At 52.2% G+C, this 13181-nt stretch overlaps 1 protein-coding gene across 1 annotated transcript in view; it reads left to right on the top strand.

Moving 5' to 3' along the window:
• The window catches only part of Ptpa (protein phosphatase 2 phosphatase activator), a 32057-nt gene extending 28734 nt beyond the window's left edge, over positions 1-3323 (top strand). The window contains exon 10 of the mRNA XM_021186251.2: positions 1917-3323. Within this exon, the coding sequence (XP_021041910.1) occupies positions 1917-1994 (78 nt within the window). The 3' untranslated portion in view covers positions 1995-3323. The remainder of the gene's footprint in view (positions 1-1916) is intronic.
• Positions 3324-13181: the final 9858 nt, after the last annotated feature.

The raw sequence follows: 13181 nt of genomic DNA, 5'->3' as shown, positions 1-13181 counted from the left end.
TGCAACCTTGCCCCCCACCCCACCCCCGACCCTGTCCCCCTTTCAGAGGCAGAAGCTCTGCAGGCTGAGGGAGGAGCAGATAAGGTACAATATGGTGGCGTTACAACACACAGGCCTTGGAAGCCACCATCTAAACCTTAAGTCCTAAATGCTAGGTGTCCCTGCAGTTATTACCTGAAAGGATGTGTTGTGTGACTAAAGACCGGTCAGGTGCATCTCACGGGGTGTATGCAGTAAGTGGGAGCTGACCCTCCCCTTGCCAGGATGGATTTGTAGGGTAATTCTGCAACTTGTTGACAGGCGTGAGCATGAGGCTTTGTAGCACCTAGTTCTTTTTTGTTTTGTTTTTGGAGACAGGGTTTCTCTGTGTAGCCCTGGCTGTCCTAGAACTCACTCTGTAGACCAGGCTGTCCTTGAACTCAGAAATCTGCCTGCTTCTGCCTCCCAAGTGCTGGGATTAAAGGCGTGCGCCACCACCTCTAGGTGGTGTACCCAGTTCATACTGGTGCTCTTAAACTCTAGTCCCTGGGAATAGGGCACTGTAAGCCCCTGCTCAGAGGGCCCAGAAAAGGCCCAGTTCTCCATCCGCTGGGAAGACCCCTGAGCTGCCAACAGGGGTCTGCTCAGGCCTGGCATTAAGCAGCCTCAGGATATGCAATTAGCTGTCAAGTTCCCTGACCTGATTTTTTGAAGAGAAGTATCATGGGCTTTCTGGGCCTTGCGTGATGGGGCTATTTCTATAAGGAAGGCTATCACCGTATCTGGACTTATTTTCTCCAACTACCCAGCCTGGACTCTTGCTGGGCCAGCAGTGCCACGTTTCTAAAGCCCAGGTTCAGTCGCTGGGCAGAATTGCTGGGAGCAAGGCCCTCTTAGGTGCTTCTGCTGCCCCGGGGCCTTGGACTTCCTCCACCCCCAGCAGTTTCCTACCAACTTAGCTCCTGCTGGCCCTGTGGGCCCTTCCCCCAACTTGCCTTTCTGGCTTTTCTTCTGGGAGAGCCTAAAGCAGGTTGACCTTTGACCCTTTCTGGAATTCAGGGGAGGGGGGGTTGCCTTCCAAACTCCCACCGCTTCCTGATGACATAAGCACTGTGGCAGCTGCCTTGCCTCAGGCCTGGACACGCTGCTCCTCCCTCCCCCAGGACAGACTGCACCTCCTTCTTCATGCTTGCTTTGCTGAGGCCTGGCTCTAATGCTAGAGTTCAGTCTCTGTGGTCTACTTGCTCCTCTGGGTGCCCCTCCCACTTCTTCTGAAGCTGCTGTCTGGGGTAAGGGAAGGTGAGCCCAACAGGTTCGTTCTTTGACACAGCTAGAGCTAGGCTCTCACCTCAACAGCCTACAGGTCCCAAGCACCCCAAGGAGGAGGCCAGGCCAGCCTCACATTCTGGCTGGAGCTACTGCCTGGGAGATAGAGCAAGCCAGTAACAGGCAAAGTTAGAGTCTGTGGGCCTGTGCTCAGGCTGCCAGAGCTCCATAGAGGCTGCTGCCAAGGTAGGGCAGGAGTGTCAGCCCACTCCTGTTGTCTCACTCTGAAGAGTCAAGATGTCTTTGAAGCCAAAGACTACACAAAGTAGGCCCTAGCCTCTTAGTTGTGTTCAGATGTCCCTATACCGCTAGGGTCAGGATCCGGGTTGGGGTGGGGGGACCTTTGTCATTTCTTATGGCTCGCATCTCTTCTGGGTCAAGTGATGTCTCTTAGCTGCCTGTCTTGGCTTCTGCTGAGTATGGGTGCCTTTGAGTGGGAGGTGGGGACGAGGTGAACAAGATCACCTTCCTCCTAGGCTGGGGGCTGCTCTCCAGCACAGGTGGATTCCCGTGGAGGTGGCTGCAGTTGGAAACCTCATGTTTGTCTGGGTTCCTGGGGATGCAGGAGGCGAGACAGGCCTCACCTCCCTGGTTTTCCCCTCCTTTCTTAGTGCCTGGAGAAGTTTCCTGTGATCCAGCACTTCAAGTTCGGGAGCCTGCTGCCCATCCATCCAGTCACATCAGGCTAGGAGAGGCTGAACTACCAGAGCCACCCTGGCCAGGTTCCTGTGCTCTCTGTGACCCAGCACCCCTCCCACCCACCTTCTGTTCTTTCTGTTTGATGAGAGGCTGTTTACTGAGATGGGTGCTAAGCAGGGCCTGAGTTGGGGGAATTGACCAGTGTGTCCAGTTTTTGACTGTCCTCCGTCTGGTGGCCGAGTAAAAAGAGAGGGGCCTGGACGTGGTCCCCGGCCCAGCCCATCCCTGTGCTCCTGATTCCTCCCCCGCTCAGGCCCATGTGGAGGAGACAAGGACACCCTGCTCTTGTCATTGCTCCCCCTTTCCTCCCCATGGTGTAATGGCTCCCTCATTAAGAGCAGGAGTTCCGTGCCTCCAGGGCCGGCTGGTGGGTTCCCCGCTAGCCATGTTCTACTGGGTATCCGCTATGGAGCTGGAGGGAAAGGCTGTCATCAGCTGTGGGGAGGGCTGGGATGGGGGGTGGGTGGTTTGTAGGGGCCATGGATGGTGAGGCTGGTCTTCTCAAGGTACCATCCTAGGCCCTGGGGGACCTGTGTCCATCCTCATGCTGGCTTTGTTCCCTGGCCCTTGGCTTTGCTAGGTTTCCTGACTGTTAACACTCCCCTTCCTGGGGATAGCCTAGCTATGGAAGCTGCCCTGGGCTTGCTTGGGTGAGATCTGACTTTCCAGAACTGTCTGTCAAGCAGGGAGAGGGAGACTCCGGGAGGCAGTAGGACTGTTGTGTCTGTGGAGAACCTAGTTTTCTCCAGTCAGTCTCAGGCCTGCTGTCTGCTGCCTCTGCCTGCTGAGTGTCTGAAGCTTCACCCGAGGCCTTGGCTTGCTGCTCCGCTCCCTTGGGTCGGTTTGTGGCTTGTGTGGGAGAGCAAAGAAGGTAGCAACCCCCTCCTCCCGCTTCCCTCTGTGAGATGAGGGAAGTGCTGGCCTGGGCCTGGGCATAGACTCAGAATGAGTAGGGCTGCTAAGGGGACCTAGCCACAGTCACCAGTTTTCTCCCAGCGTGTGGCTGAACTGGTACCTGCAGGCTTTCCTGTCCCACTTGGGCCTGCCCTTCTTCACTGCCCATCCTGTGTTTGTGCCCGCTTAGCTTTGTGGAGTGGACACTGAGAAGCACAACTCAGGGGCTTGGCCAGGAATTAACTATGGTCTGGGCAGAGCGGGGATTGAAGTCATCAGAGTCATGGGCAGTTCCCCAGGAAAGACCCAGTGCCAGCTTCCTTCCAGGGCCAGGCCACTGCCTTCCTGGCTCCCTTCCCTGTCCCTGTGTCCCCAGCCCTGCGCCTTCCTTGCTGTTTGGATTAAAGCCTCTGTTTTACACCTGTCCCCTGTGTGAAACATCTTTTCCTGACATGTCTGAGTGACCGTTCCTCAGCAGGTGGTTTTGTAGGGGCCATGGATGATGAGGCTGGTCTTCTCAAGGTACCATCCTAGGCCCCGGGGGACCTGTGTCCATCCTCATGCTGGCTTTGTTCTCTTGCCCTTGGCTTTGCTAGGTTTCCTGACTGTTAACATAGCATTCCCCTTCCTGGGGATAGCCTAGCTATGGAAGCTGCCCTGGGCTCCTGGGAAAGCCCATTACCAGTTGACTTTCTGGGGATGGGATATGTGACAATGACTAAAGCAGGCAAGAGGTTCAAATCCCAGCCATCACCACCCCCCCCCCCCGGCTCACTCCTACTGGCAAGTTTGTGGGTAGGTTTCTGAGCTGCTCTGGACCCCACCTAGCACGCTCATCTAGAAAATGGGTATAATCCCAAGTGGCACTGGTGACCCAGAACACATGCTGTGCTGTCACTGTGATGTGTGTGTGTGTGTCTCCTGAACCTGCTGGGCACAGGTCCTAGGACCTGGCACAGGCTGAGCAAGAACCAGATGTCAGCCTTCTACAGCTGCTCTGCACTCCTGCCGGCCCAAAGACGAGGCTCACATTGAACCTTACATCTGCCCTTGTTAGACATAGCTCTCTTTGTCCTTAGCCCACCTTCTGGTCTGTTATGCTAGAGCTGAGTACAGCTGGGCAGTGACTCCCTAGACACCAGGCGAGCCTTCAAGTAGGAGCCTTTCTGCTGTCCTGGAGACTTTGCACAAAGGCAGGAAGAGGAGCCGCAGCTCGGTCACTTTGCTCTTCCTCTGGACATCCTTGGTTGCCCAAAGCCGTGTGAATTCAAACCCAAGGCCAGCTGCTTACAATGGAGGAAATCCATGATGGCTGATTTTACCTCTCTGAGCTCCAGTTTCTTGATCTGAAAAATGGGCATCATAATGCACTGTGGTTTAGCATGGTGGATCTCAGCCTTCCAAATGCTGGGATCCTTTCCAAGCATAAAGGCTTTTTTTTTTTTTTTTTTTCCTTTTTGGTTTTTCAAGACAGGGTTTCTCTGTATAGCCCTGGCTGTCCTGGAACTTACTCTGTAGACCAGGCTGGCCTCGAACTCAGAAATCCTCCTGCCTCTGCCTCCCGAGTGCTGGGACTAAAGGCGTGCGCCACCACGCCCGGCTGATAGTTATTTTCGTTGCTACTTCATAACTGTGATTTTGCTGTTATGACTTGTAATATCTATGTTTTCCTGTGGTCTTAGGTGACCCTGTGAAAGTGTCCTTTAGGCCCCAAAGGGTTGTGACCCCCAGATTGAGAATCAGTGTTCTAGAGGCTTAGTCATTTCACGGGCTGTAGCCGTGTATTTGTGACCACAGCATACTAGAAAGGACAGTATCTAGTGGATTGTAATTAAGAAATTAATGGGGGAGGGCTGCTTTTTGAGTTACACATTGGCGTGTCCAAATTTTTGATACTATGTTTTAGTTGGGGTTTTACACTGTGAAGAGACACCATGACCACAGCAACTCTTATAAGGAAACACTTAATTGGTGCTGGCTTCCAGGTTCAGAGGTTTCATGCTTTATCTTCATGGCAGGAAGCATGGTAGTGTGCAGGCAGAAGAAGAAGGTGCTGGAGAAGGAGCTGAGAGTTCTGCATCTGCATCAGCAGGCAGCAGGAAGAGACTGGGCCTGGCTCGAGCTTTCCTACTGTTGCTGTTGCTGCTCCCTCTGTGCCTGTGGAGGGCCATTTTCATGCAGACCACTACACTATGACTCCCTACAAAGTTAATACCTGAGAGCTGTGCAGTCATGTTTAAAAAGTATCTTGGTCTGAAGCAGTCTTCTAGTGCTGGGCACCTGCACTTATGTGCACACACACAGGTACACACACTCACACACAGATGCACGCACTCACACACAGATGCTCACACTCACACACAGATGCACACACACAGATGCTCACACTCACACACAGATGCATGCACTCACACAGATGCACACACTCCCACACAGGTACTCACACTCACACAGATTCTCGCACTCACACAGATGCACGCACTCACACACAGATGCTCACACTCACACAGATGCACACACTCACAGATGCTCACACTCACACACAGATGCACACACTCACACACAGATGCACACACTCACACAGATGCACACACTCACACAGATGCACACACTCACACACAGGTGCTCACACTCACACACAGATCACACACTCACACACAGATGCACACACTCACACAGATGCTCACACACACAGATGCACACACTCACACACAGATGCACACACACACAGGTGCTCACACAGATGCTCGCACTCACACAGATGCACACACTCACAGATGCTCACACTCACACACAGATGCACACACTCACACACAGATGCACACACTCACACAGATGCACACACTCACACAGATGCACACACTCACACACAGGTGCTCACACTCACACACAGATCACACACTCACACACAGATGCACACACTCACACAGATGCTCACACACACAGATGCACACACTCACACACAGATGCACACACTCACACAGATGCACACACTCACAGATGCTCACACTCACACACAGATGCACACACACACAGATGCACACACTCACACAGATGCACACACACACAGATGCACACACTCACACAGATGCACACACTCCCACACAGGTGCTCACACTCACACACAGATCACACACTCACACACAGATGCACACACTCACACAGATGCACACACTCACACAGATGCACACACTCACACAGATGCACACACTCCCACACAGGTGCTCACACTCACACACAGATGCACACACACACAGATGCACACACTCACACAGATGCACACACTCACACAGATGCTCACACTCACACACAGATGCATATGTATACATATGATTAAAAATAAAGGCTGGGGGGCTGAAGGGGTAGATCAGTGGTAGAGAGCACTGGCTGCTCTTCCAGAGGACCGGGGTTCAGTTTCCAGTACACACATGGCAGCTCACAGCTGTCTGTGACTACAGTTCTAGAGAAGCAGACACCATCATACGGACATGCATGCAGGCAGTAAATAAACATGTAAATAATTGAATGCATGACGCTGGGCCTGGAGATGGCTCAGCCTAAGGGCCAGAAGCTCCCAGCACCCATATGGGTTTCACAATCATTTGGAACTCCAGTTCCAGGGGAGCCGATGCTCTCTTGGCTTCCATGTACAGTGCATGCACGTAACACACAAACACACATGCACACAAAGCACTCATACACATAATAACTTTTCAAATAAGAGTTAAGGGGCTAGCCAGTAGTGGTGGCACACGCTGGTAGGATTTGCTGAAGGAGGCATAGGCAGGAGGATCACGAGTTCAAGGCCAGCCTGGGCTACACATTTTTAAAAGCCGGGCATGGTGGCACACCTCTTTAATCCCAGCACTTGGGAGGCAGAGGCAGATGGATTTCTGAGTTCAAGGCCAGCCTGGTCTACAGAGTGAGTTCCAGGACAGCCCGGGCTACACAGAGAACCCTGTCTCGAAAAACCAGGGGGGGAAAAAAGAGTTAAGGGGCCAGAGAAATGTGTCAGTGTTTAAAGTCACTTGATAATCTCACAGAGGACCTGTGTTCAGTTCCTAGCATCTACATGGTGGCTCACACATTTTTTGAGTTTCAGGGGCATCCAGTGCCCTCTTCTGGCCTCCAAGGGTACTGTACACGTGTGCTTACATGCAGACAAAGCACAAACTTGGTTTTTGAGACAGGGTCTTTACATAGCACTGGCTGGCCTCAAACTCACAGAAATTTGCTTGCCTCTGTCTGCTGAGTGCTGGGATTAAAGTGCACCATCATGCCCAGCTAATAAAAACAGACCTTAAAAATAAAATCTTTTTGTGTATGAGTGTGGGGTAGTTCCAGACAGGGTTTCTCTGTGCAGCCTTGGCTGTCCTGGAACTCAGTCTGTAGACCAGGCTGGCCTCAAACTCAGAAATCCACCTGCCTCTGCCTCCTGAGTGCTGGGATCAAAGGCGTGCACCACCACCACACGACAGAACTTTAAATCTCATTTTTAAAAATGTACTGAGACTATCTCATGTATCCCAGACTGCCTCCGATTGGATAAGTACCTGAGAAACACCTTGCTGAACTCTTGATCATCCCATCCCACTCAGTGCTGGCATGAGAGACATGCACCACTGTACCCACTAGGGGACAACCAGGCTTTTCACTCTGCCCACTGAGCCACCACAGTTGAAAGCCTCGTGATCCTTTTGTGTTTACAGTTGAGTGTGTGTGAGTAGATTCCTTGAAGGAAATGGAGGTGAGTCCCTAGGGGAGGTGATGGAACCATGGTGTTGCTGTAGGCACTAGGAGTTTGGGGTTAGGTTTTAGTTTAAGGTATTAAGAATTCTGGGGCCGGGCGTGGTGGTGCACGCCTTTAATCCCAGCACTCGGGAGGCAGAGGCAGGTGGATTTCTGAGTTCGAGGACAGCCTGGTCTACAAAGTGAGTTCCAGGACAGCCAGGGCTACACAGAGAAACCCTGTCTCGAAAAACCAAAAAAAAAAAAAAAAAAAAGAATTCTGGAATGAGATAAGTGGGTGTCCTGGTTGGAAGTCAATAACTAACTGTATTTGGCTCAAGGGTGGGATAGGGTGAGGGAGGAGAGAAGTAATCTGGTCAGAAGCTCTTGGCTAGCATAGCTTGACTGCTTCTGGTGTGAGGAGAAGGGAGTGCCCCGGGGTACTGTATACCTTATTTTTTATTGGATATTTTCTTTATTTACATTTCCCAGTTCCTCTCCCTCCTGGACTGTATACCTTCTAAAAGTGTGGGGAGGAGGTGCTGGGCCTCTGCTCCAACAGTGGGTGAGGTGATCAGGGAGCAGTTGGCATAGAGGTCAGCTATAGCTAACAGACCCTTGCCAAGTGTGAGGAGTGCCCGCCCGAGGAGAAGGGGGGGAGGAGGCTCTGGTGGCAGAGCTCCGACCCTCGCTGAGGACTGCTTCCCTGCAGCAAAGGCAAGTTCTGGGGGTGGGGACTTGAGGACTGGGAACAGGAAGGTAGGATTGCTGTGCTCAGGAGCTGCCAGGCCCTGGGCATTAACCCCACAACTGGGGGTGGAGGGAGGGAGCAGGGGATAGGGAACTTGTGGTGGGGAAACTGGGAAAGAGGATAACATTTGAAATGTAAATAAATAAAATAACCAAGAAAAGGAAGAAACAACCCACAACTCAGTGTTTCTTAGGCAGTCTGAGAGCTCCCTGAAGCAGGTTAGTCTAGCCCAGCACTTTCAGAGGAAGGAGGGGTGCGCATTCGTGCTCCTGAGCCCCACAGCCTGTCTGCCTGGAGGACAAGAGGACCTTTGGGTGTGTGAGGCTGGAGGCCATGAGACTCATCATAGGTGATGCTGGAGGCAGAGGAGAGGTGGAGCCAACCCTTGAGGCCGTGGGCAACCATCCCCGGGTAGCTCCTGTCCTACAAGAGGATGCTGTCTGCTGGATTGTGCCAGGCTTTTCTGAGCCAGGAGCGTAAGGAAGGGTCATCCGCTGCCTCAGGGCACAAGGGTATTAGGGGGTCTCTGGGGCAGTGGGGGACCTGTGGGCATGAGTGGGTGGGAGGTACAGTCGAACCTTAGAGCTGGATGAGAGGATTCACACTGCCAGTCCATGCTGGACCCATGAAGGACACTGCTATGCTGACACATGGGTCCAAGGGAGCTCTCGGTGGATATGTCCCTGCCTGCCATCCTGAGTCAAGGGGACCTTTGGAACAAGCTGGATTGTGCAGCTTGTGTTTAAGAGCTGTATGTAGCTGGGTGGTGGTAGCGCACGCTTTTAATCCCAGCACTCGGGAGGCAGAGGCAGGCGGATTTCTGAGTTCGAGGCCAACCTGGTCTACAAAGTGAGTTCCAGGGCTATACAGAGAAACCCTGTCTCGAAAAACCAAAAAAAAAAAAAAAAAGTATGTGTCAGCCTGACTGCTCCAGGGAGTAAGAGAAAGCCGGTTCTTAGAAACCTGGAGGCTTGGCTGCTTGCAACATAGGTGGTTTTGTTTCAGTTTTACTTTTGATTTTTCAAGACAGGGTTTCTCTGTGTAGCCCTGGCTGTCCTCATTCTAAATCAGGCTGGCCTCAAACTCACAGAGATTCTCCTGCCTCTGCCTCCTGCTTCCAGCCTCCACAGCTTTTCAGTTTTTCATGAATCTGCCCAATATCAAGCATTTCCTAAGATAAAAGTGTTCCCTGCTTTAGGAAACTGACAGGTGGGGAACACGATGGAGCAGTCGTGCAAGGAGGTGGCATGTTACCAGGGGAGCTGGGTGCCAAGGCTCTCAGAGGGATCACAGCCCATGGTCATTATTGCAGCCTGTGACAGAGAAGCATGCAGGTAGTAAGAGAGCTGTGAAGGCGTGCGTGCGAGTGCTGGCCACGCCTGGGGACACCCATAGCTCATTTAACTCACTATGACTCTCAACAGAACTAAGTTTAAGCCAGGTAGTGGTGGCACATGCCTTTAATCCCAGCACTTGGGAGGCAGAGGCAGGCGGATTTCTGAGTTTGAGGCCAGCCTGGTCTACAGAGTGAGTTCCAGGACAGTCAGGGCTACACAAAGAAACCCTGACTTGAAAAACAAAACAAAACAACCCTACGTTTAGATGAGTTCTCTGCAAGGTGCTTACTGTTTCCGGTAGGTGAGCTACAGGGGAGGAGGATGTCGACCAGAGAGCCTGTCACACAGCAGTCCCCACTCAGCATAAACCAGCCAGGAGGCTAAGAAAGTGATGTAGTGGGCCTCTGTGGGTTTGTAGGAAGTGGGGGAGCTCCCTGGCATCTGGGTAGGCGCTGGCCTGGAAGCTGGTATCACCTAATGCCTTGGCACAGGTACCCTATGCAGGCCAGAGAGGTTTGGGCTGCTGGGGAGAGGTGGGGAGATTAGGTGGTGAAGAAGAGGGAAGGGGTTCACTGAACCTGGGTCCCATCACCTTTGGGAGGAAAGAGTAGGCTCTGAGGAAAGACGACTTAGCGAGGGCCGCTGGGTTTGAGATGCTGCTGGCAGTATGTTGGACATGGCTGGTGAGGGCTGGCAGGGCTGCCATCGATCCTAGGAGAGAGAGAGCCAGGCCACGGGCTCTCAGGCTGTTTGCCGTCCTTCCTGTTCTCCACATTCTAGCCACGCTGACTGCTCTGTTCTGCTCACTCTGACTACTGGTTGATTTGACCTTTTACCCATTGGGGAGCCCCCTGGTTCTTTGGGGCTCAGTTCAGGCTTCAGTTGATTGAAAGGCCTCATGTAGCCTTCTAAACCAAGCTGCCCCTCCCACTCCACGCACAGGCACACCGAGCTGTGGAGACTGTGCCGCCTTTCCCAGCTGAAGCTACAGCAGTTTTCTGAAGAGAGGGAGAGGCAGCGATATGCACCACTGTCACTGTCCCCCGGGAACCTCAGACAACACATTTCTCAGGGTCCTGAAGTGGAAGTGATATGGGCTGGAGGGAAAAGAGGACCCCAATGTGTCTCTTGGCTAGTGACTAACAGGATGCATGGAGCCAGGGATGTAGGCCAGGACTGAGCTTGTCCACTGGCCCAGTGTGGGCAGAGCCCTCTGCTCCCTGCTCTTTGCAGGAGCTGGGAGGCTGCAGTGAAGCAGCCAGACGAGGCCCGCCCTTGACTCATGACTTACTCTAAGCAAACACTGGAAATACCCTTGTGTTGAACAGTTAGGGCTTGTTAGAGGCTGGTGAAGCAGGCACAGTGGCTGTCGGATGATGGGCTTCTATGTTCCTTTTGGTAACAGGCCTGTGGCCTGTTAAGTCGGGCAAGCAGCTAAGAAGACCAAGAAACACACATTCCCTTTTGGTAGAAGGAAATCCATATCCTTGGCCTCTGTCACTGTCCACCAGTGTGGAGATAGGTGGCAGCGTGCTTACTCTGCCTGTGGAATCAAGGGTTTGGGGATTCTGCCTGCTTCGTGCTGTCAAGTATGCTTATAAAAATGCTGAACACCACTGACCCAGCAAAGAAAGAGATTGCAGGCCTTCCAGTTGGACTGTATTCCCTACCTTGCACAGAACTTCCTATGTAGACTAGACTGGCTTCACACTGCCTTCTGAGTCCTGAGCTTCCATGCAGGGCTGCTTTTCTTTCTTTGACCTCTGCCTACACATTAGTTTGGTTCTTAGATGGAAACTGATTGGAAAACTCCCATAAAGAGGCCTGAGGAGGGCTGGTGAGATGGCTCAGTGGGTAAGAGCACCCGACTGCTCTTCCGAAGGTCCAGAGTTCAAATCCCAGCAACCACATGGTGGCTCACAACCATCCGTAACGAGATCTGGCGCCCTCTTCTGGAGTGTCTGAAGACAGCTACAGTGTACTTACATACAATAAATAAATAAATCTTTAAAAAAAAAAGAGTCCTGAGGAGCAACACACTCTTGTCGGGGAGAGACATGTCTCTCTGGTGTGTGTCTGAAGCCTCCCTGGCCTGGCATGTCCCCAGGGACCCAGCCTGGCTTTCCTGAGCCTTCTGATGAACCCATCAGACACAGCTTCAGTCTGCAAGGTGAGGGCTCTTGCCTACGAATGGAGTGGGAGGTATGGGTAGAAGCCAAGACAACATGGCTGCTTTATCCAACACTGACTCTGTGGTGCGTCCAGCTTCATCCACACTATTCTCTGCCCCAGAGCCAATCAGGATAAGCCCCAACAGCTGTTTGGTAAGGAGGATCTGACACAGATTGTCTGTGGCTCTAGGCAGCCCACACAGAGGCTGCACTTGTAGCTGATAAGCCAGAAGCCATGCCCCATGTGGCTAAAGTGCTGTCTCCTCAGTCAGTGGCAACTTCTCCATCAGGACGGGGCCTTTGCTCATCCCAGAAAACCCTCCTGGTCTAAGTGTAGACAAATCCTCTTGCTCTCATTATTTGCTTGAGACCAAGTTAGGGTTTTTCAAAAAGGGACACTGGAATCCCAGCACTGGAGAAGAAGAGGCAGGCAGATCTCTGGGAGTTCTATTTCACTCTCTCTCTCTCTCTCTCTCTCTCTCTCTCTCTCTCTCTCTCTCTCTTCTTTCTTTCTTTCTTTCTTTCTTTCTTTCTTTCTTTCTTTCTTCAGGGTTTTTTTGTATTGTCCTGGCTGTCCTGGAATTCACTCTGTAGAGCAGGCTGGCCTCAAACTCAGAAATCTGTCTGCCTCTGCCTCCCAAGTGCTGGGATTAAAGGTGTGCGCCACCACTGCCTGGCCTCTGGGAGTTTTATGCTAGCCTGGTCTACATAGAAAGTTCAGGCTAGCCAGGACTACGTTGTGAAGCCCTGTTTTTTAAAAAAAAAAAAAATTAAAAATTTAAAAAGGGGTGTATGTGGAGGGGGTTGCTGAACTGAAATAAAAATCACCCAAACCAAAGGCAGGGTATGCATGGCTTGTTCTCAGGTGATCAGAGCCTAGACCTCGGTGGCTGTCCTGATCGGCTACTCTGGCTGGGCTTGCAGGATGTGCTAATAACCCTTCTAGATCAACTCAATCTAAAGAAGGGTGCTCTGGGCCCTGGAGTTAGCTATGGGCTGGCTGATGTATGACCCAGCGTCGTCATTAGTCACTCAGCGCCTTGGTTTCCTCCTATATAAGCAAGCATGGCCTTGTGGGTGTCAGTATGAAGGCAGGGGCTTGGCTGGTACAGGCTCATTTCATCTCTCTGGGCCTGAGGTGAGCGTATGAGGAGCCACACAGGGTAAAAACAGAGGGCTTGCTCTTGTGAAGCTCCGAGGGAGGACTTAGAGCAAAGGAGGGAGCAGATTGCAGGAGTACTTCCTTTCTTCAAGGCCTTCTGGGGACATGGGAAGGTGTTTGAGAGCGGTGGGCAC

Source organism: Mus caroli, unplaced genomic scaffold, assembly GCF_978045245.1.
Source record: "Mus caroli unplaced genomic scaffold, Mus_caroli_1 scaffold_2, whole genome shotgun sequence".
NCBI lineage: Eukaryota > Metazoa > Chordata > Mammalia > Rodentia > Muridae > Mus > Mus caroli.
This window is presented reverse-complemented; position numbering and strand designations above follow the sequence as displayed.